Consider the following 24,119-nt stretch of genomic DNA (forward strand, 5'->3'; position numbering starts at 1 on the left):
ATTAAAACTACTAAATGTGGACCATACATAGGTATTTCACAGCAACATGTGTTGGCACGACTGTGTGCTGTTTAGATGCACTTTAGAGAACTTCTCCACTCATGCTAGTCATACAATTGTAAACAGATTTCCTTGTAGGAAAATATATATATATATATATATATATATATATATATATATATATATATATATATATATATATAATTTTTTTTTTTTTTAAATCTGACTTTTTTAGTGCATCCATAAACCACATTTGGTTATACATTTTTCTAGATGTATAACCAAAGTAATCTCTCATGACCTCACAAGAAAAACAAAAAACAAAACACTGTTGTACCAGCATTTTTCTAGTTAGAATTGCATGTTGCAATGACAAAGATATGAGAAAACAAGTGAAACCAGACTATAGAAACATTTAATAGAGGGTTTGTAAGCAGTTGAAAGTCAAATATAAGTATCTGGTAAAAGAGGTAGCTGAATTACATAGGTTTGGTAACTATCAGAGTAGTACAGACAAGGATAATTGAAAATAAAGCACACTTACAAACTCCATTGTAAACCAAATATCAATGCAATCATTTCTGTTAGTCCTTGCATATATAAGAAATGTACTCAATTGGATTGATTTCTAAAAACTGGACAATACAAATGTTGTTACCTATAACACCCAGTTACTTACTTGACTTTATTTTATAATCTGCATTAGAAAGAACACTGCAGTTGCTATAGGCAAAACATCTACTTTTTGTTATTACTACCATCTGTTTTTTAGGTTATAGAGACCCAAAACTGGTGCCTTGATGGATAGTTAATAATGCTTTCATCTAAAGTGCTTATAAATTTGTACACAGAGAAGTTAACTGTGGTTTCATATGGACATCCCTGAAATTTCAGCCATGTTAGGCACACTATAAAAAGGGAAAAGGGTAGAGTTGCAATTTTTTAGGATGAAATTAAATAGCAGTTATACAGGTTCTACCTAGTAGCTTATTGAATCCTGCTTATAATTAGGCATATCATTGGATATTTAGGTAATGGAAGAAAAATTTGCAAATGTTTTGCTTACCAGCCCAAAGTTTATTACAGGGGGAAATAAGCCCATAAGGCAAGGTCAGGTTGGCACTTTTAGCGTCACATCTAAAAATCTGCTTTCAATAGCATTTAACTATTTTAGTGTCGTAGGAAAGCACTATCTATTCTGTGAGTGAAATATAGTACACATTTATTTAGGCCAATAGTGTCTCCAACTAGTGTGAGAAGTGGTGTACTAGGATAATGCTTTCAGCATTTTTAAGGAAAAATCATATCTACTAACAAGATATAGGCAAATATCCAATACTGGAGATTCAATACATTCTTTTAGCACCAAATCTAAGCATATGTTATCACCCATAATCTATTTATGATGAATTTTGTAATTCATAATATTGGAAGTCTATTGTAAGTTAATATAGATTATTGGTAGTCATTAATATGAAGTCGTGATTGGGTATTTATATTCCATTACATGGAGCCTGGTTTATCAAGTACACACTTTAGTTATTCATGATGAGCCTACTTCCTAGCAGCTGCAACTTTTTAGGGTTAGTTAATAAAAAAACTGCAGAAAGAAAAAAAAGTGTCAATGTTGCCTTTGTGCAAGTCATTGTGCAAGGCATAGTGCCAGGAAGGGAAGTAATTTAAAATTACACTATCACCTAGCCAATTTAGGGTAAAGTGAAAGTCTTTGTAACAGTCACCTCCCAAACCCCTATTACATACCTTGCCAGGGCTCCCTTTGCTGCTCCTGCCTTTATCACAGCCAGCACAATATTTACCAGCGCCTGCTAGTGCCGGATATTGAAGAAAGCAGCGATGTCACTCCCTTGATCATTTGACAGGGCTCAAAGTTGGCAATTAACTTCTAGCCCTGGGCACCATCATGGGAGAAAATCACCTGCTCCTCCATAACCAAGAAACATCTGTTTTGCATGGGGGAAGGAGTAGCGAGGGAGGGCTGGCAAGGTGTCTGTAGAGCTTAGGCTCATCTTAAGGGGTCAGTTATCAAGTATGTTTAAAAATTTAACCGAAAATCGAGCAGGCTGCTATGGGCAATATTAACACAACATACATTTTCTCCTCTCTAGTTTTAATAAATCAGCGCTGTCTAATGCAGGTTTACCTGTGGGCTCATTTACACTTGCTACTGCTAAAGTGTTGCTTGCAGTAAGATTCTAAAAATATATTTTAGTACAGTTTAGAAAATAAAATCCAACATTGACTACAGTGGAGTCATTCTTTCTAAGGTTTTAAAGAGTCCCACTGTTCCAAACCATGTAAAGAATGTTTAAAATTATGCTTAAACATGTAATCCAAAGTAAATGTCAAACACTGAGTACATATTACAAATATTGCAAAAAATTAACATCAGATTTGAAGACTGTCTTATATAGAGTGATAACCCAAACCAATTTGCAGCTTGTTATTATTTGAACTTTTTATTACCAGCTCAGTTTTAAGAAATCCACACAGAGCTGGACTGGGAACAAAATAAGATCATCACAGCTGTATAAACATTAGTTTGTTATTTAATAAATATAAATTAAATTCGGGAGAACAGCATTAGGATGGGTACATTGTCAAACATATCATGTTTAACTAACAAGCACGATGAATGATTTTGGTCTCTGAAATGGAATCTAATTTTTGGATAAGAACCTGATTCTTCGGGAATCTCTGGAACACTGCCTGATGTGGTAAAAACCACAGTGTGAGCAAAAGTAAAAGCAAACATAATAAGCAAAACATTGAATGGAACACTGCATGAGGCAAGAGCTCTACTACCTAAAGCCCATTTTTGAAATAAGCACAACTTTCTTACAGTACAGGTTCAAGTCCAGAAATTAACTAGGGATGCAGTACATGCATGCAAACACAAGGATGTCCATTATTTGGTAAACAAACATTGTAGTAATGGATGCAGATGAGATTTTTGTTTTGGTTTTCAAAGATTCATAAGGTGCAATTATTTCGCCAAAGACTTTCTGATTGCAAACAATGGCATTGCTGTGAAAATGATCAAATGAACATTGTGGTAAACAAAGTTGTGCTCTACTCAAGCTCTGTGTATTTAAAGTGACTCAAACCTCCAAAACGTCTTAGCTGTTCTACTGCAGAAAAATGCATGAACTGCATAAAGAGCATACTCTGTACAGTTTATGTGCAAACTCAGTTGCCATCCTAAATCTGATCTTCAACTTAGTTATGGACCTTAGCCACTCACTGTATTGACCCCCTCACTTATATGCACATATTTATTGCCTGGCTACATGCTTAAAACTTTTTTCGCACAAGCTGACTGGTTATAGTCAAATTGGTGAATAATTTTATATGCACACCATGAAAGTTTACTCAGTCAAAACTGAAATTTTGCAAGCTAACTACTACTGCTTCCTCTGAAACAGACCAATCCCTGCCACACTCCCCCTCTATAGGCACAAACATACATGTTTGCCCAATGCATACATCTTTAGCTCAAAAGATCATTCAACAACCAGCTGTGCCTAATGACTAAGCGCATGTGACGTGTGCAAAACGCATCTACCCAGCATTCTGATTCCTGTAGTTTTTGGGATGTCCAAGTATTAAGCATATTGTTCTACAGGAGTGTGGGGTAATTTATTCAAAATTCAGCCAGCTGTGCAGGATGGAAACCCACTGACTAAGGCTTGTAGGAAGTTTAAGGATACAATATTGTAAAGGGCCATCTCACCTGTTAAAGAAAGATAACTTAAATCTAGGATGGCGTAAAATTATTGTACATAGAGTATAAAAAAGAAACAAAGTTATGTGCCACATCAAACTCCAACAGCTTTATTCTAACCAAAGCTTTCATAGAAACTATGTAAAGTCCACAAGAAATTGCTGATCTCTAACGCAAGGTTTGAATCCCCTTAAGATGACACAGAGCAAGGATAGCCAAATTGGATCCTTGGATGAAAAGTCACTAGATGACATCTTGCTGCATTAAAGGAGAACTACAGACATAAAAGGATAAATCGGTGTACTTGCATAATGTTTAGTTACATGCACTTGCGCTATTGATGGGGAAGTGTTTACTGTGAAATGGAGCTGTACTGTTTGTAATGGCAATTTTGTTGTCTGGAACCAAGCACTGACGCAGAGTGCTGTCTTAAACAGGTTTTCTTTTTGCTATGATCCAAAAACTTCAGGGAGCATCATTTTTTTCCTTCTAAAGGAACATATACAGACAAATGGCGGTTACTGCTTAACTTTATGTATTGCCTGGAGCTCTCCTTTAAAGGCGTAATGAAAGGGTCATTTGAATATCATTTCTGCATGGAAAACTTACAGTCTCAGACCAGCCCTGGGTTAAAGGAGAGAGACATGTGACATATACAAACACACAAAGCCGGACACGGTGTAAAATGTTGAAAATCTGTGCTAATCATTTGTTACCTGATTATACCATTGCCTTGCCTAAAAGTTTCAGTGCATTAGCAAATATAACTACTGAAAATCACATATTTAGAGCCATCAATGGCAAATATCTCAAAATCTAACTAAAGCTTTGCAGGATTTCTGCTACTTTTAGTGCCTAGCAGCTTAAAAATTAAGCAATATCTACAAAAGTTTCAGAAAACAGTCACTACACTACTCTAAGGGAAAGCCACTTAGGTTTAGTAACTCAATCGTTCACATAAAAATAAGGATATTTTTTTCTTTCCTTTTACAAAGGTACCATAGTTATACAGAAATATCTAGGAGAAATCTTGAAATGTTATTTGGAATCATTCAGACAAAAATAGATATATAAGGGAATTCTGGAAAGAAATACACTTGTACCATTGTTAAGGTGCTGGGAGAAATTAATAATTGTAAACTAATAGATTTTTGGATTGCAGCTAATTAGGATTCAGGAAGTGGCAAATTTCTAGCAGGGACTCGTGGTCCAAAATGTAGTGCTAAAAGTGCTAAATAGTATAAGGGGTTTTGTAGCGTTTAAAAATGCTCATTAGTACTTGGTGCACAATTATGGTTGTTTTGCACACAAAGCTGTTTCTAAAAGGAGAAGGTCCAAAGTCTCCACACTACTTTGTCAGCAGGAAGAATACTGGCTGCACATATATATTTACGCATGTATGACCAGTAACAACACTTTTTTAATAGATTAGGCTAAATATAGGTATCTGTAAAGTGACAGAAATTGTTAAATGCATCTACATTTAAACACCTATGCCAACTTGCCTGTTCCTTCACTATAACATTGAGTTCATAATTCAAAACATCTCAAAATGTCTCTAACATGGATGGGCAATGAAAGGTGCCAAGTGTCTAACACAATCTAGCTATTATCAGTCAGTTTATAAACATTCTAAGCAGGTAATCTTGGGTGTCTGTTAAATTCATATTCAGGCAGTGCACGGGGGGGAGGTGGGGGGGACTGTCTCTTCTGGGACCCCTAGCAAAAAACATATGGCTCCTGTCCCTCTGTTAGGTGAAACAGTTGCCTTGGAACTTTCTTGTCTGCCACAGAATCAAAGGCTAACTTCACCGTTCTGACAAATTTGATATTGCTTAGTGGTCAAGAAAATAACCATCCAGTGATAAACTGATTCTTTTTACCTACATTTGCCTATAAGAATAAAGTGACACATTTGATGAGCCTTATTTACCAAGGTGTGATATGTGTCTCCCTCAAACACTCAATCATGTGAAGCAGAAATTCTTTAATTCCCCTGCAGATAATTAGCTGTTTGAAGTAATCACTAGAAGCTGAACTCTGGAAGCTGGGCCTAAATAAAGACAGGCAGAATATGAAGAATTAATCACCAGTATTGCCTGTGCATCTTTTTAAATTACAGAATTACCACACCTTGTTCTGCACGGTGTCCCCGTGTGGAGACCACCAACTTGGTAGAGGCAGGGTTTTGCTTCCCTTATGTCAGGGCCTCTAGCAAGGAGAACAGTGAGCAGCACAGTAGTGACATCACCAACTCTCACTTCAAATTTCCTTAGACTAGCAGTAAAAGGCAGAAGTACCCTAAACTCACAATGCAGATATACAGCTCTGAGGCTGTAGGCACAGGAGTACCTAAGCAGAGAAGGAAGTATCAAGCTGTTCTTAGTAAATGTTCAAGACAAAAGGTACATTTTCAGTGTACTGTTCAGGCACAATTCATATTCCTACATTTTCCAAACATAGCAAATTTTAAATTTTTGAATTCACGTCCAACTTCACATCTTAATAAATCAGGTCTTTGAGTCTCTGGACTCTTAATGGCAACAAAAAAAAAAAAACTTGAGTATTTTACATCGGGCACAATGGAAATAAACATTATGTTCTTATATGAGCACATAAAAGAGCATTTAGAAAGCCAATTAATATACAACTAGTGAAGTAAGTGGTGTAACTTAAAGAAAAAATTATTTTGTAAAAAGAAAGTTGCTTATCGCTCTAACAAAATAAAGTTATTTGTACAATTCATAAGATCATAATAAAAACAGCACAATGCAACACTTCACTAAAACTAGTAAACTCTATAAAAGATTGTGCTGCATCACAAAGTGAAAAATAGCCAATTGTAAAAAAAAAAAAAAAAAAAAATAATAATAATTTTATAAATACTTTATAATATTTTCTACTAAGTATGCACAAAGCAAAATTTGGGTCAGTGTTGTATTGCAAAAGGAACCCAAACGGTGCTATCACTGTACATTGAAAGAAGATAACGTCGCTTTACCCTGGGGCACTTGCATTTTCTTGAATACAATTAATCTACACTGGATCCATGAGCACCTGCTATTGCTTTTAACATTTAGGTTTCCCAAGTTAAGCAGAAAACACATAGTTAGAAACCATTCAGCAACAAGTTACATTTTAGGTCATCAATATTTTCGGCTAATCCTTTAAAAAACAAATCCAGCTATTTGGTGCTCAAAAACAGCAGCCAGATCCTATTGGGTTCAGCTAAGTCACCTGATGGAAACCTGAACAAGCCGTCAGATAGAGGTTATGTTGGAACATAACCCCAAGTATGCTTGAAATTAATGTGAATTATATGACGACTCCTGGTCATGTTGGAAGTAATGGAAACTCACCAGCACTAAGCTAGCTTGAGTAAATCAGCACCAATAATAGCGTATGTGGCCAGACTAAATTAGGAGTAGCAATTTAGTAACCTATTCATATCATTTACAGATTCACCTATTCACATAATTTATATCTATTCATGTTAAGTGCTAAATGGATCGGGAAAATCAAATAATTTTTCTCTGGCTTAAGGCCATTAGACTATGCAACAGCTTTATAAATGTGAATTTAAATGATTTACCATTGCTATTTAATATTAATATAGCTTAAAAAGGCAGCCAACAAGAAAACAAATTGTTAAGGGGTATTAAGAAAAAACTTCCCCCTAATTCCAACAATGCTGCATAGTTAATACTTTCCTTTCCTGGCCACTAGCTATCCCTGATCTGTAAGCATCAGTAAACAGCTAAAGTATGGTATCAATTTATAAATTAACTGAGGAAAAAAGCTTAAAAAAAAAAAAAAAAAAAAAAAAAAAAAAAAAAAAAAAGGTATGCCACAATGCTAAATACCATCAAATATGAGCAAAATACCCACCAGTTATATGGTAGCATTAACAATAACACTAATTACTCCTATGTAAAATAATTGGCAATAACTGTACATCTATATGTAAAATTTCCCAGGATTCTAAGATGCAGTTATTTTAGAGAAAGCCATTATCCATGGTCTGCCCAGTGACAAAATATATCTGTTTGAAATTTTACACATATATAGGTAGGGTATACAATGCAGTTTTACATAGGAATGCTGTATTTTTATCTGAAGTAATAAACCAACGGTGAGAAAGTTATGGCTAAGAAGTTGTTGCCATACAGACAGCTAATCAATATTAAGGCTTGTAACTGAGCTCATAGAACATATACATCTGGTATTTTAGTGGCAGTTTGGGCATTAACATCCAACCTTGAGCTGAAATGAAGCATTAGGTGGCATAGAAATAGCTTGTGTTTATGGCACGTGGCATGCTGCTTAGAATATGAAGCAGGACCTGTATTCTACATAAAAGTTACTGGAAGTGCAGAAGACAAGGGGTTGCAGACCAGACATACGACAACCCTAACAATGGTACACCTGAGCCTACGGTTTAAGTCTTCCTGGAACATCTTTTAAACTCAGTCTTATTATAAATGTAAGCATAAACTATTATATAAACCATTTTTGGAACGTAAATCCTCATTTACAAAAATGACCAAGAATAACTATTAACTAGTGCAGTGCATCAGTATTTTTTTTCTTCTTTTTTCATAACTATAATATGAAACTAGTATAACGCTCTGCTGCTTGTGACAGCTTCTAACATGGAGACACAATACACATGGCCTCCTTTTCCCGTCATCTCAATGTTAGCCTTAGTAGAAAGCTGGCGTGAGTATCAAACCATTGGTTTCCATTAGTAGAAGAAAAAGTCAAGCTTTCTGGGCAAAGCCCCCACGGACAGCTTCTGGCTTCAAGTGAAATCAGGGTCCCATACTTATTTCTGCCCATTGTATGGATCATTTCTGCCTTGCTAAGTAAGGCTCAAGGCTTAGATTTAAATATGGAGAAAAGTCTTGTCATGAAGTGATGATTTATTGGTCAGCACAGGAGATGAGAACAGCAGACTTGGGCATTTCTTTCTTCTGGCCATCTCTTGAATGGGTGGACCTAGGACTCCTAAAAAAAAAAAAAAAAAAAAAAAAAAAAGAACAGCTCTGTTCAGTGATAGCGTTCAGAAAGCCAATACATTCAGATTTGATTTCTGGCCAGTCCAGGGTGAACAAAACAAGCTATTATTGATTTGCAGTTTTTATATTAAACAGAATTAGAATGTAGAGTTAGCACAATAAAATGCTGGCCTGCAGATTTCATAGAGCCCAATTTATTAACTACTTCTCTGACTAGGAGGAGAGAGAGATCAGTGTTGATACTTGTTCTCGCTCTGTCACGAGCGATCACAGGTGCCTGACGGGTGCGATGACAGCCGGGCACTCGCACTGGCTCCAGTGGCGAGCCACGGGCGTGCACCCCCCAGTGGTCAAAACGGGAAGAGATGCAAGGTAAGGGGAGCCAACCTGCAGCAGTACAACTGCGGCAGCTGGTTGGGAAGGTGTTAAAGGAGATGTATGGCTAAACATTTTTTAGCTATACTTCTCCTGTGGGTCAGGCCCAGATTCCTGCCTGGTAGCTGGTTCAGCCTCTCAGTGCACTTCCGAACCCTCCACAGCCCAGTGTTCCAGTGAGCACTGACTGGCAGTCACCGCTCTGTGCTCAGTGTGGACCCAAGGACTGAGTGATCAGTGGTCTTTGATCATGCAGTTCTTGGTGTAAAGCCTGTGGGTGACAGCTGTAGCATCGGATCAGTACTGCATCTACATAGGTGAGTACGAATGTTTGTTATTTTTTAATCCCACATTTCTCCTTCAATGTTTTGTACAGTCACACCTATTATAGAACCCTGCTGTAGATTACGCCATACTTCTGGTTGAAATAAACCTTTTATTATAGAAATAGATAAGCTGCCTTTGGACCTCCCAAAAATACTAACTGCCTTTCTATTATACCAATCTACAAAGACATGACCCAGAAAAAGTGTGCAGATTAGTTGGGTTGGAGAAAAGTCAGAAATCATTATCTGCAAACTTAGTTCAAGGCAGTGATTCTAAGTTTTGAAGCCAAAGGGTCAGCATGACAGACAGGCAATTGGCAGTTTCAATAGAAGAGAAATGGCATCTTCTCTCATGTCAGGTTTCCTTTAAATATTATTCACATCATAATTGTGCCACATATATGGTCACAAAGACATAGAAAGCTCACATACCCAAACTAAGCCAACCACACTGCACAAATATGTGTTGAAATATTCTACAGATGCAGAGTTTTGTGGCTGTTGGTTTCATATCTCCTTTCTTTTCCCTTTCAATTGACATTATGTCATACGTGGAGACAACTCCATCCCATGTCCTTCTGTATTAACAGAGAAATAAGGGGTGTGACCGTTAAGGCTATGTCACACTTGTAATCCTGTTGGTGGCACATTTCTAGCACTGTATAGATTAGGGGAAAAAAAAAAAAAAACTGGGTTTACTTGTAAATCTTCGTATCCATTACTATATCATGCTTCCACCTTCAGGTGGACACTGGCAAAAAAAAGGAGGGTAATCATCTTCCCAGGCATAACCCTCCCTCCCGTCTTCAGTTTTTTTTAGCAAGTAATGACACAAAGGAAGAAGGGTGTGATCCCTGTGTCCGGTGATGAACTCCAACAAAGGATATTACAGGTAAACTAAAAAACTAAATTTTCTTTACTGTACATTGAAGGACACAGGGTATCTTCATATCCATTATAAAGGTTTCCGAAAGCACTGAATATGAGGGGAGGGCAACATGGAAACAAGCCCCAACCGACTCAACCAGAACAGGCTAAAACCTTACGCAGCACCCTGCAAGACTCGACATCTAAAGGTTGCGTCCTTAGAGACTTGAATATCTACTTGGTAAAAAAAATAAAAAATAAATAAAAAGGATTAACCAAAGACTAGGCAGCAGCCTTACAAACTTGAGCTACCGAAGCCTGATATTAAATACCCAGCGGGGGCCCGGGAGCAAGCACGCATGCACGAGTGTCTCAATAGTACATGGCTTGCTATAGGGGCACTTAGGAGGAAGCAGAAGCACTGGTGGGGGAGCCAAGAGGAGGATCAGGGCTGCTCTGCAAAACCATTGCACAGAGCAGGTAAGTATACCATGTTTTTTTTTAAGTTTTTTTTTGAGTCGTCAAAAGAGGAATTATCTGCTTCCCCATCTTCAAACTGGTCACTTCCCCTTCCACGTCTTCCCTCAGTGGGTTCCTCCTCTGTCAACAAGGGTAGAGGGGAAGGAGAGCATTTTGCTCTCGAAAGCTGGAGGTGTAAGACAGCAATAGAATATGAAAATTCCTCCCTTCACACCCTGACACAATGGAACTGGCGGGAGGTGCCCCAGAGATAGTGGAGAGACCAGACAAGAGAAGGGAATCAGAGCCTGGGAATGACCCCCAAGGTTTATACTGTAAGGGAAGCTGCATCAAGGTTCTTCCCTGCCCTATAAAGGGATTTGTGAACCCCCCCCCCAATGATCCCCAGCCTTTTGCTCTTGCTGGGACAATGTCTGCTGACAATGTGGATGGACTTAGCTGACTTGGACTGCTTTTTCAGCATGAGAGAAGCAGGTATGAAAAACATCTGCACCACAACCCCAAAAAGAAATAAGGGAGAGACTAATAACCCAAGGTTTCTGTCCCCTTGCTAGTGATCCACCCACCTGTGCAGAAGTAACAATAGTTTTTTTCATATATACTCGATGTTCTCTGGTGCTGTGGGACACCACCAATATAAAAAAAAAAAAGTGAAGAAAAGAAAGACATAGTGGCATTCCCGCTGCAAGGAGGGGGAGCACTTTGGTTTACAAACAGAAGACTCCAACAAATTCAGGGGATATTGGGGGGGGGGCGCAAGAGAGCCACCCATTTTGAAAAGCAGAAGCCAATAATGCCTTTAGGGGCACGACTCCGCAGCTGGAGATCGCCACCCTGCATCTGTAGAACACTTTTCCGTTCCACCAGGTAATGTATAATTGCACAGGGTCCCATTAAGCTAGGTCCAATGCTGAAGAACTATACAGGCTGTTCCTGCATGTCCATGATGGAGTTCTGGGTACCATTCCTCTTAGCAGAAATCCATAGGCAATAGATCCGGATAAGCGGAATGGGGTAAGTCTATAGTGGAGGCCCCCAGGATGGCGTTGTCAAAAGTTTGCTGGTGTCCAATCACCTAAAGGTTCAGGCTCTGCCTAACTGGGAGGGTTTATGCCTGGGAGGGAATTTCCTGTCCTTTTTTTTTTTTCCAGTGTCCAATTACCTGAAGATAGCAGCATAACCCTATCATAATGGAAATGAAGATACCCCGTGTTCTGGGATGTGCAATAAAGAAATACTCACCTCTTTACGTGCTATTGCTCATTTGCTGACTGGAGGAGCAAGGCATCGCCCCAACACTAGAGGTCGACCGATATGGGTTTTTCTCTGGCCGATGCCGATATTTAGAAATCATGGCGGCCGATATATGATGCCAATTTTTTTGGGCCGATATGTTAGGCCGCTTTTATTTTATTTTTTATTTTTTTTTTAATCCCCCTTGATCTAACACACCTTTCCCACTGTTAAGGTGCCTGCAAAATGGCTCCCCTGCAGTCTGTGTGAAATACAGAGTGCTTTCACACTGAGGCGATGCGCTGGCAGGATCTTAAAAAAAAAGTCCTGCAAGCAGCACGTTTGGAGTGGTGTATACCGCTCCTCCACCACTCCTGCCCACTGATATTAATGGGCACCACTGCCGAAGCGCATGCAATGCGATTTGGCAGCAGTGCTTCATGGGCGCATTTAACCTCTTCCTTGGCCGCTAGCTGGGTTATATGTGCCCCACTAGCAGCCAAATAGCACCGCTAAAATGATGGTAAAGAGCCGCTAAAACTTGCGTTTTACCATCAACGCCTGCCCGCTCCAGTGTGAGAGCAGCCTTCATAAGTGATACAGAAAATTTCTTACATTTAAACATTTATTAAACAAAACAAACCTCCAATCAGTTTACTTGTATGTATGATTTAGATTTTAAAAAAAAAAAAACTATATATTAAATAAAAACAGGTAGTCAAAACTTTTGGACGAAAAAAAAAAAAAATGGGCTAACTTTACTGTTTTTATTTTATTTTTTAAATAGTGTATTTTTTCCCCAAAAAATGCATTTGAAAGACCTCTGTGCAAATGCCGTGTGACATAAAATATTGCATCAACCGCTATTTTATTCCCTAGGATCTCTGCTAAAAAAATATATATAATTTTTGGGGGGGTCCTAAGTGATTTTCTGGCAGAAAATACAGGATTTTTACTTGTAAGCAACAAGTGTCAGAAAAGATTTAGCCTTTAAATGGTTAAACTGAGAACTTCTACACACTGAGATGACTTCATTCATTCAAGTGTAAACATTGTATCTTTCTGTTCTTTTCTTGGCAGGCTGCCCAGAGAGGAGGAAGACGTTTCTATGACGACTCAGGCAACTTACACTGACTTCTATTACAGAAGTCATTTCCAAGTCCCGCTGTTCTAAATCGGCATTTTTATCAGCTCAATCGGCCGATGCCGATTAATTAAAAAACGGCAAATATCGGCCGGCCGATATATCGGTCGACCTCTACCAAACACTGACAAAGAGAAATGTTTACATAGATCAGCGACGGCAGAAAAAAAGTAGTCAACGATGACTTGCTTATTTGCAAACAGGCAGGTATCTCCTTCTGCCCTGTATAGCAATCCTGTTGCTGGTAAATTGTCACTTCTGAAAGGATTGCAAGTGTACAATTGGCCCTTATTCTGGTTTCTTTCAAAATGAATCATGCTAGTTCAGAATTGCTCTATGATTTAATCACCAAATGACACTAATCTCAGAACTTTCAGTGTCAGACATTGGGGTTTACTAAAGGAGCAGAATTGTTCACTTCAGCCTAGTAAAGCTACATTCACTTCAATCATTTAATTCACAAAAACAAACATCTTCTGAACAGGACTGGGTGTTTCAAGTGAAATTTCTACTCCTTTCAAGGTTTCATTCCTGAGTTTTTAGTTTTAAGGATATTGATAATGCACAGTCATATTTCCAGTCAGACATAGCATTGGAAATATTATTTTTAAAATCTTTTACATCAGACACCAAAGTGGTAGTCCAGTAAGCTTGCATTAAAATGCTTAACTTCCAGTCAGGTTTAGCGAAATTCACAGATGAGGAATTCCCTTGCAAATGAATAGATGTCTGAAGAGATCATGGGTTTGCCATTTTAGCCTAAAAAAACAAAACAAAAACTGTTTCTCAGGGTAAATAACGCTTCCTGATCATGGCAAACTAACAGAAAGATAGAGAGGAAAAGTAGTAGCCTGGGGATATATCCAACCTGTGAACATTTTCCATGGCTGCTACCTCAGCCAGAGCAGCTAGACTAAAGAAAGCAGACACAGCTGGCATGTCCTGGGTAATACTGCAGTTCTGTGCAATGCCAGCTTCTTCAGTGATTGTCAGTTCTGCCCGGCAAGTTCCCTCCATGTTGCAGCTATTTGTGGGAATCTTTCCATCTATAAATAGGAAACAAAACAAGAGCATTAGCAAAGTATATATGAGCTTGTATACATTTACCACCTCCCCTTCATTTGATCAGGACCTTCATGACCCACACAATGTTATTTCTGCTAAAGTTTTGTTTATTTTTAATAAAAAAAATAAGAACACAGTAAAGTTAGCCAAATTTTTTTCCTATATTGTGAAAGATATTATGCCAAGTTAATTGATACCCAACATGTCAGGCTTCAAAATTGCACCAGCTCGTGGAATGGTGACAAACTTTGCCACTTAAAAATCTCCATAGGCGACGTTTAAAAATTTCTACAGGATACCAATTTTAAAATTACAGGGGAGGTCTTTTTTTAGAATTATTGCTCTCGCTCTAATGATTGTGGTGATACCTCACGTGTGGTTTGAACACCATTTTCATATGTGGGCGCTACTTACATATGCATTCACTTCTGTGTGTGAGCTCGGAGGGACGGGGCGCTTTTACATTTTTTTTATTCTTATTTTTTTTTTTTACTTCTTATTTTTTTAACACTGTCCTTTAAAAAAAAAAAAATTAATTGGATCACTTCTATACCTATTACAAGCAACGTAAACAGCCCTTGTAATAAAAAAAAAAGCACGACAGGACCTCTTTACTGTGAGATCTGGTCAGATCTGACATTTACACTAAAAATTAATAATAAGTAAAAGAAGAAGTCTTTTTTTTTTCCAAAAAAAATAAAAATAAATAAATTGTCCCTTTAAGGCTGGACTGAAAATTACATTCGACGTCGCTGCCATCATCCAATGGTAGAGAGTCGAGTGGAGGCCATGATTCCCTCACTCTACTTCATGCCAAGCAGGGGAAAGGATTGGACTATCTCCGCCACTACCGACGGCTCCTGCAAGCAGCAGAGGTGACCGGGACACAGCGGAAGGGGGGTGGACACCTCTCCCGTCGCTGATAAAAGTGATCTTGCAGTGAATCCACCACACAGACCACTTAAATCTTAAAGCGGACCACCCGCTATCGAAGTAACTACCGGGAAGCTATCTGCTGCCATAATGACGGCATTTAACTTCAAAGGACCGACCTATATTGATGGCGGGCAGTCTGGAAGTGGTTAAAGTCCCCCAAAAAAATGTTTTGTTTTAATTTTGGTTGCATTTGTTTGCATATACATATTTACTTTGGCACAGGTAGGTATTTGTTTGCAAACATACTTGGATACATAAAATAAATTATGCTGCACTTGTATCACAATATATAAAAATATGTGTATAAATAATCAACTGTGTCTATATTTCCCACAATACATGTATGGCTTTAAATAAATAGTGTGTATATATAGCCACAAAATAATGTGTGTGCCTTGCTACAAATAAAAACCAAAACGCCAAACATTAATTAGAAAAATATCCATCTGATAATCCTCAATTCCAATGCTTCCAGTACATGCAAGGAAAAGTGTATTCTCCCAAAGGACCTCCATCAAACCCGAAAAGGTGTCCGCTCACCATAATAGTTGACCCTCATCACAAAGGTCAACTGTGCATAACACCACTTTTAGGACCCAGGTGGCAACAAAACTTCTCCAAGCAGCAAAAGTCTGCAACCCAATTAAACTACCATCCACTGCCGAGTTTCCAAGAATTCTCTCTGGCACAAGCACGATTAAGGCGGAAAGAGAGGAAATGAAAGAACAAATACAAAACCACATCTCCTGCATATAATGCTGCTGTGGAACGACTGAGCCTGGGCCCAGTAGTCCACAGTAGCATTATATGCAGAAGATGTGGCTTCGTGTTTGTTCTTTCATTTCCTATTTTTCCACCTCTGCACTGCCTCTTTATTCCTGAGTCTTTTGTGATTGGCTGAGCCCAAGATACACACCTCCAACCCTCTCTATTAAATAGAGCTTGCCTACTTATGATTTTCAATGGTTTGAGAAAGGAACCAATAGGAATTCAGAAACGCATTACCTTGCAACCAGCCTGCTCCAGGTGTTCCTGGAACATTAGACTTGGTTTCTTCACTGACAACACGCTGTTTGCTGTCACAAGTGGCTCTTTTGGTGGATGGCTTCCATCCAATAATACCAAAAAAATGTTTTTTTTTTTTTTTATTTCTGTGAGTTTGCATTGGACTTTTTAATCATAATAAACCCATTTATGCTGCACTTAGCTATGCCTCCTTGTGTTAATTTTTTGTAATTTCAGAGATTTGTTCCCGTCTCAGGTGGAGCTTCCTATTGAAGTACAACACCCTTCCTATGGGATTTTTATTAACTCCTTTTGAACATTTAATGAACTACCTATGGTACACAAGCATATCCTCACATTTATCTGGGGGGGGGGGGGGTAAAGGCTTACTCATGTGGCTTGTGCATTAGCATTGGTTTTCACCACAATTTCAATTGTCGTTTATCACTCTGATGCTTGCAGCTGCACGTTAGGGAGACTGGTGCATGAAATTTATTGAACACTAATTATTAGATGCACAATTATAATTTTACACGTTTTAAAGATGTAATAAATGCATTTTCCTATTTTTTCCCAACACACCTTTAAGGGCCCCTTCACATTGGGTGTGTTGGGACTGTGCCAGGCAGCCTAGTCCAGCGCAGCCCAACACGATACGGTACAAAACCTTGTTCCCCATTAGGCCATGTCACATCATTACGATGATAGTGTAAACTGAAGTACAGTATGCCAAAGAGACTAATGCCAAAAATTCTCTTTTTTTCTCCATTTCCACAGAATAATTTCTAGTTACCTTTTCTGTCATGGAAATTTTCCAACCAATTATCTGCCCTCTTGATGACAGCAACAGCTAATTTAGAGAGTTTTCTTCCCAATTGTTCCATCCAAAGAAAACTGACAAGTCAGAACACAACAGCCCAGCGGGGGAGATCGTTGTACTAATGTCGGGACTTTAGTGCAGCGGCTCTGACCGGAGCAGTCCATTTTTTTTTTCTTCGTTCAACCCACAAACTATTAGTGTGTACAAGGGCTTTATTTTGAGTTCACAATCTTCAAAACTCTAAACAAAAAGTACATTTGTGGGCAGAGGTTTTTTTTTTTATGTTCTCACCTTGACTTTTAACAGTGGAAGAAGACGGACAATCCAAAGACCTAATAAGATGTGTAATTTTTGTTTTTCTTGCTTTTCTTTTTTGACTTCCAACCAGCGGTTCATGATTTGCAGTAGGTTCTGGAATGTGAGGAACTGAATTGGAACTGCTCCTTGGGTCATCGTTATTGTTTTTGTCTTCTATGGCTACAAGAAAAAAATATAGTAAATCAAAGATTTTATAGAAATAAAAACACTGTAGAATCTTCACTTCCATTTGAGGTTACTTATTCTGCATTGACACACACAGCTGTACAGTTCTACAAGTACCAAATTACATTGATCCCTATCTTAACAGCTTCTGTTGGCTCTATCCCCTATCCTAGCAAAGGAAAAGAACTTGGTAATCCAAGATTGACATTGTTTATGCAAAAAAATTCAGTCTATTATAATGTCAAACTAAAAAGCAGTGCTGTGCTAGCAGATAATGAAAGGATGACCTTAGCAGGATCAGTTCACTCATGAATAGTAACTGTTTGCAGATATCAGACACCTTGAAATATTTGAAAAAAACATATTTAATTCCAAATTGTTCTTGTGCTCCATAGGGAGCCCTAAGCCTGTAAAGTTCAACTTTCAAATGAGAGTTGTGGTATGTTGTCCCTTCCCACAGTTCAAGGCGTCTCCCTGTAGGTCATATGGACAAGCCCTGAGAAAACGGGCATGCACTTTTAGAGCTTAGATGTGGTAGGAGTAGTGGGGGAATAGATCATATGATAGTGGTGCAGTTATTTAAAAAAAATGTACATTAGATGTTGAAATACCTTTATCCAATGTGCTTTGCTTCTCCTTTTTATGCTTGTATTTGCTTACAATTTTGTGAAATAGCTTCTTTTGAGACTGTATAGCACCTGAAATAAGGAGATATATGAAAACTCATTCAGGTGTTCATATAACAGTTAGCAAAAAACATGCAGATGACAACAATGTCAGGTAATTTTCAAGGATGCTACTGGCAAATGGTTGCACATAACCCTGATATGCACAAAAAAGGTTTGCATAGAAATCACATCATTACAATGCCCATGTATTATATACTAACATTTTCAAGCACAATTATTGTTTTATATTATCAATTAACAGGATACTGACAATTTATTGGTGGGAGTCTCATTTCACAGCTAAAATCTCAGCCTACATGTGGCATGTTCTAGCAGTTTCATGAATCAGGGTAGAGGGTCCATTGTCTTGAGATACTTCATATTATATATGTGATTATATGAGGGCTAACTGCATTATAGTACAAAATACATATGTATCCAATGTCTCATGATGTGAAAAACAGTGAAGCGCTGCACTGTTTTTCACATTTCTGTTAGTTAGACCTAGTATCTGGTTTTTTGTGCTCAGCTGCTATTTTCTTAATTGATTTTTCCCATATCAACTAATTTTTTTACCAAGCGCAAGTTTCACTCCTTTTGTTTTTTAATGTCTCATGATGCTCTGATTATTACAGCATTGGGGCAAAAAAAAAAACATGATGTACCATGTTAGCCAGGAACAGATACAGAGGTATCATATTGATACTCTTAATGAGATATACTCCATGCATAATAGCAATATAAGAAAAATCCTACTGCACAAAATCTGTGTTTATAATTATGCAAAAATTCCACATGACTTCTAGCCCACATTTTATTTTACAGTATGGATACATATCAATTTAAACTCAAAAAACATTTGGTGGCGCAAAGTAATGGGAAAATGGCAACATCACACTTCAATTATTTCCCAAATTTTGATGATGCCATTCAATTTTAATGATGTCACAATAGAGAACATTACATTTATTACCTTTCTGTTGCTCAGTTTGTCCACTATTAATTTTTTTCTTTTTCCTCTGGAAAGCATTTTTGCGGTCGAATGTTACAGGGCTGTACTGAGGAAGGCTATTAAACTTCTTCTCAAACTCCTCCTCCAGCTTTGCTAAACTGTAAAAATAGCGATGTACAACAGTTGGTTCAATGACAACTATCACATGAACAAAAAGACCACGTTCTCCAGCAGCCATTGTGTCTACCGTTTTCAAATTCACAATAAAACATCTTTCTTAGGAATATAACACGGGCATGGCCTAATTTCTGTATTAAAATATATTAGGAAATACAAAAAGCTGCGCCAACAAGGAAATAATCTATACTTAACTACCCAAAATAAAAATAAAAAATAAAATTGTAAAGGTTATAAATAGTTGATATATTCAAAACTAAAAATAAAAAAACGACAATTAATATGATTTCTTAATCAAAGAGTTCATAAAAAAGTCCATAGATAATCCACAGTTGCGATCCTATGTGAGAACACCACAGTGGTTACACATACTCGAAATGCACACAAGTGCCCGTCACCTTCTAGTGAGTGCGCTTACCAGATGGAAGCTTAATTAAAGCGTTGTAAGTATATCCTCAGTCTCCTCAGAATACTCCTCCTTATAATGGGTCAGCTAACCGTAGTGAAAAGCAGCATTCACATATAAACATCTCATTCCACGATCCCAAAAAATGCTTTGTGAGATACTATGTATATTGTATAGACAACATTGTGACCACAGCTTGAACTTTGCTTTAAAGTGTTTTTAAATCCAAATCTTAGCTTGGATAGAGTAGAGAATAGTGAAAAACTCCATCATGTTTTTTCACTCATAACAGGAAGTTAGAGCAAATTTACGGATAGGATAGTAAAAGACCATGGGGTTGATTTGCTAAAACTGCTAAGACAAAACCTGGTGCAGCTGCATGGTAGTCAATCAGCTGTTTGACTACCATGCAGCTGCACCAGGTTTTGTTTTAGCAAATCAACCCCATGGTCTTTTACTATCCTATCCGTAAATTTGCTCTAACTTCCTGTTATGAGTGAAAAAACATGGAGTTTTTCACTATTCTCTACTCTATCCAAGCTAAGATTTGGATTTAAAAACACTTTAAAGCAAAGTTCAAGTTGTGGTCACAATGTTGTCTATACAATATATATATAGTATCTCACAAAGCATTTTTTGGGATCGTGGAATGAGATGTTTATATGTGAATGCTGCTTTTCACTACGGTTAGCTGACCCATTATAAGGAGGAGTATTCTGAGGAGACTGAGGATATACTTACAACGCTTTAATTAAGCTTCCATCTGGTAAGCGCACTCACTAGAAGGTGACGGGCACTTGTGTGCATTTCGAGTATGTGTAACCACTGTGGTGTTCTCACATAGGATCGCAACTGTGGATTATCTATGGACTTTTTTATGAACTCTTTGATTAAGAAATCATATTAATTGTCATTTTTTTATTTTTATTTTTGAATATATCAACTATTTATAACCTTTACAATTTTATTTTTTATTTTTGGTAGTTAAGTATAGATTATTTCCTTGTTGGCGCAGCTTTTTGTATTTCCTTATTGCGGTTAGGTGTGTGTATCTCACTTATTGCTGCTGCCTTCTTTATAGATTACACCTTTTTTTGTTTGTTTTGTTTCACTCAAGCGCAGTTTATTTCTCCTTTATTAAAATATATTAGACATCAACACGAACCTCATGCTAAATAATTCTTAACCCGATGTTAAAGCGATCCTTTAGCTAAGAAAAAAAACTAGGACAAAACAACCATGTAAATAATAGATCATGAATACTTACCTTTTCGGTGGGTAGTGTGTTAAATCACTTTCATCAAGAGCTCTGGGTGCCTCTACTATCTGCATATGCGTTTTTCTGCAATAACATAGCAGCCAGTAGAAGGAACCACAGCCACCAATGAGAAACAGGCTATATATTACACCTGAAGTGTCAGATAGGAGTGAAACTTGAGACTCTTCAAGAGAATGAAGGTCTAACGCAACATTCGCAGGACAGAAAGGCAATTCGTAATCTTTTATTAACATGGTGGCTCAGTCTAATTTTGTACTGTGATTTGAGCTACAGCGCGGTTGTATTCATAGCTTTCATGAGGGTTACCCTGTGGTCCCATAGACTTCTATTAGGTCATGGGTTTTTGCCACACTTTCTGAAAGTGCACCAAAAGTCCTGAAACCATGCTGAAAACCTTAATACGCTTTCAGAAAATACAGCAAAAACACACAACCTAATAGAAGTCTATAGAACTGTGGCTAACCTGCACGAAAATGGCACATATTCACAAAAACTGCGCACACACCAGCAAAGACTGCAGTCAAACCACAAAGCAGCTGTGTGAACCTGGCATTAGTGACAAGGTTGTTTTAATGTGGATGCTGCACTTAACATTCAAGCTTGTACATACCAGGCTTATTTACTTCTACAAACACCCAAAATAACTTCTACTTCTATGTTCTAATTTCCCTAACATGTTTTTACCATCATCCCCCCCCATTTTTTTCAAAGAAGCTTTATTTTCAAATTTAACACCCCAGGATAAGGATACCCATTTTCATTGCGACAGTTCTTTCAGCTGAGTCCAATGAGATTTGAAAACTACAAACAGATAAATACATATACCCATTTTTGAGCTAAAGCTTTGTAAATCAAGCCTTTTGTGCCCTAAAAATTATGTTTGCACTGTGCTCCATTTATTATTAGCCACAAAAAGAACCCTGTGCCGTGTGTCTAGTTTGTTATTAACTAATAAACTATGAAAGCAGGTAGTTTGCTTAGAAAAATCAAATAAGGGGTTAGCACTCTATCTAGCCTCCTTTTTTTTTAATGAAGAAAAACATTTAACATATATGGAGTCTTCAGTAACGAGAGTTTTTGACTTTAGAAAAGAGGCTACTCTTGTAGTTTTCTGTGGTGTCCAATCTACTCCCTTTAAATTTAAATTGAATGTATGCTCCCTTACTATTACCACGTAGAAGTTCTGGACTATGATTTAAAGTTGTATAAGTCAAAGTTAGGGAGGCTACTTTTTACGATATTACCCACAAAAATGCTATTGTTAAGAGACCACTGCCCTAGATATTAAATCATCAACTGTGAAGCCAAAACTGACCTAATGCACTAAACATTTCAGTGTCTTAACATAACAGTCCCATGTTGATTTTTTTTCTTAAAAAAAGCCAAATATGTGGGGATTTTTAACTAGTGACCTGGAAGAGTTGTATGAAATGTGGATATTTTCTTTGTATCGCATAATATCAATCATCTGAGGATTCAACATGCTCGTTTAGGTGGGTGATACTGCAGAGAATAACTTCCTAACTAAAAACATTGCATTACTTAGTAAAAGATAACACTTATGCAGAATGCATACCCAGCAGGCCCTTCCTCCTTTGGTTTTACTTTCTTCAGTTTTTTATTCCCACTATTCCCACTTTGGCTAAGCGACCAGTTGTCATCATTCCAGCAGCCCTCATGATCAGATGAACCACCTTTTCCTGGGTTTCTTTTACCTAAAATTTAAGGAAGAGACGTTAGATGACTCAAAACCTCAGTGTTAAACCAACGTGTGACTGTTTAAAAAGTTTTCTTCACACAATTACGTTTATTGTGTTATGTCATTTGTACTCACTTATATGACACTCCTTATTATGGCATAATGTATGGCAGATACTGCATTTTTTCTCTTTGTTACTTGTGATAAAACCTTAATAAAAATATTGAACGTAAATAGTTTTCTTCAATCATTTTTTTTTTATAATTATATATATATATATATATATATATATATATATATATATATATATATATATATATATATATATATATATATATATATATATATATATATATAAGAAGAGTGTGGGCGCAGAAGAGTGCGCACGTGGGTCCGGCAGACTCAATGTCCACAGGCCACCCGCCATCGCGGTACAGAGAGGCAGAATGGGGATCTGCCTATGAAAACAAGATGAGACAACTCTGAGGTTGGCTATTCCTTGTAATCGGGAACAGCGATCTCTGTTGTCCCAGTGAGCCCATCCCCCACACAGTTAGAACACACCCAGGGAACACAGTTAACCCCTTAAACACCCCTTAGTGTTAACCCCTTCCCTGTCATTGTCATTTATAAATCGATCAGTGCATTTTTTTTTTAGCACTGTTCGCTGTATTGGTGTCACTGATCCCCAAAAAGTGTCACTTGGGGTCAAATTTGTCCGCCGCAATGTCACAGTCATGCTAAAAATTGCAGATTGCCGCCACTACCAGTAAAAACAATAAAATAAAATAAAAATGAAAAGCCCCTAAATCACTTCCATCTACAACACGCTGTCATCCTACCTAGACGTACTTGCTCCTCTTTCTACATGGAGAACCATGCCCCATCTGCCACAACCCTGGCAAACAGACACCAGACGTCTCAAGAGACATGGCCAGGCTCTTGAGCGAGCATGGCGTAAATCTAAATCCCTGCAAGACTTTACCATCTACAAATCTGCCCTATTCAAATACAACTCCTGCCTCCACACTGCTAAACAAACCTACTACAACACACTTATTAAAACCCTCTCATCAAAACCTTGTCAACTCTTTTCTACGCTTAATTCCTTATTTCACCACCCCCCCATTGCCCCCCACCCACCAACTTGCTTACTGCTCAACAGATTGTCAACCATTTCAAAAGCAAAATCAACACAATTCGCATATCCAGCATTCAACTTCCTCCCCTACCCAACACATCAGGTACAACACCACACTAAATACTCTCCTCCCCCTGCCCAGTTACCACGGATAAAGTTGATAAACTCCATGGCCCACCTCTCCACCTGTCACCCGGACACTCACAATTACTGCGACCGCTTTGCCACTCTATCCTAAACTCCCTACCCCACATCTTCAACCTCTCCCTCTCTTCCGGCACCTTTCCTTCCCTGCTTAAACAT

General features: G+C 37.9%; 1 protein-coding gene across 1 annotated transcript in view; it reads right to left on the reverse strand.

Moving 5' to 3' along the window:
• Positions 1 to 396: 396 nt before the first annotated feature.
• The window catches only part of BBX (BBX high mobility group box domain containing), a 117,068-nt gene continuing 93,345 nt past the window's right edge, over positions 397 to 24,119 (reverse strand). The window contains 6 exon segments of the mRNA XM_077482456.1: positions 397 to 8,749; positions 14,054 to 14,231; positions 17,303 to 17,488; positions 18,106 to 18,192; positions 19,136 to 19,272; positions 22,553 to 22,691. Coding sequence (XP_077338582.1) covers positions 8,665 to 8,749; positions 14,054 to 14,231; positions 17,303 to 17,488; positions 18,106 to 18,192; positions 19,136 to 19,272; positions 22,553 to 22,691 — 812 coding nt within the window. The 3' untranslated portion in view covers positions 397 to 8,664.

Source organism: Lithobates pipiens, unplaced genomic scaffold, assembly GCF_037356315.1.
Source record: "Lithobates pipiens isolate NorthernLeopardFrog02 unplaced genomic scaffold, aLitPip1_a1.2 Scaffold_16, whole genome shotgun sequence".
Classification (NCBI taxonomy): domain Eukaryota; kingdom Metazoa; phylum Chordata; class Amphibia; order Anura; family Ranidae; genus Lithobates; species Lithobates pipiens.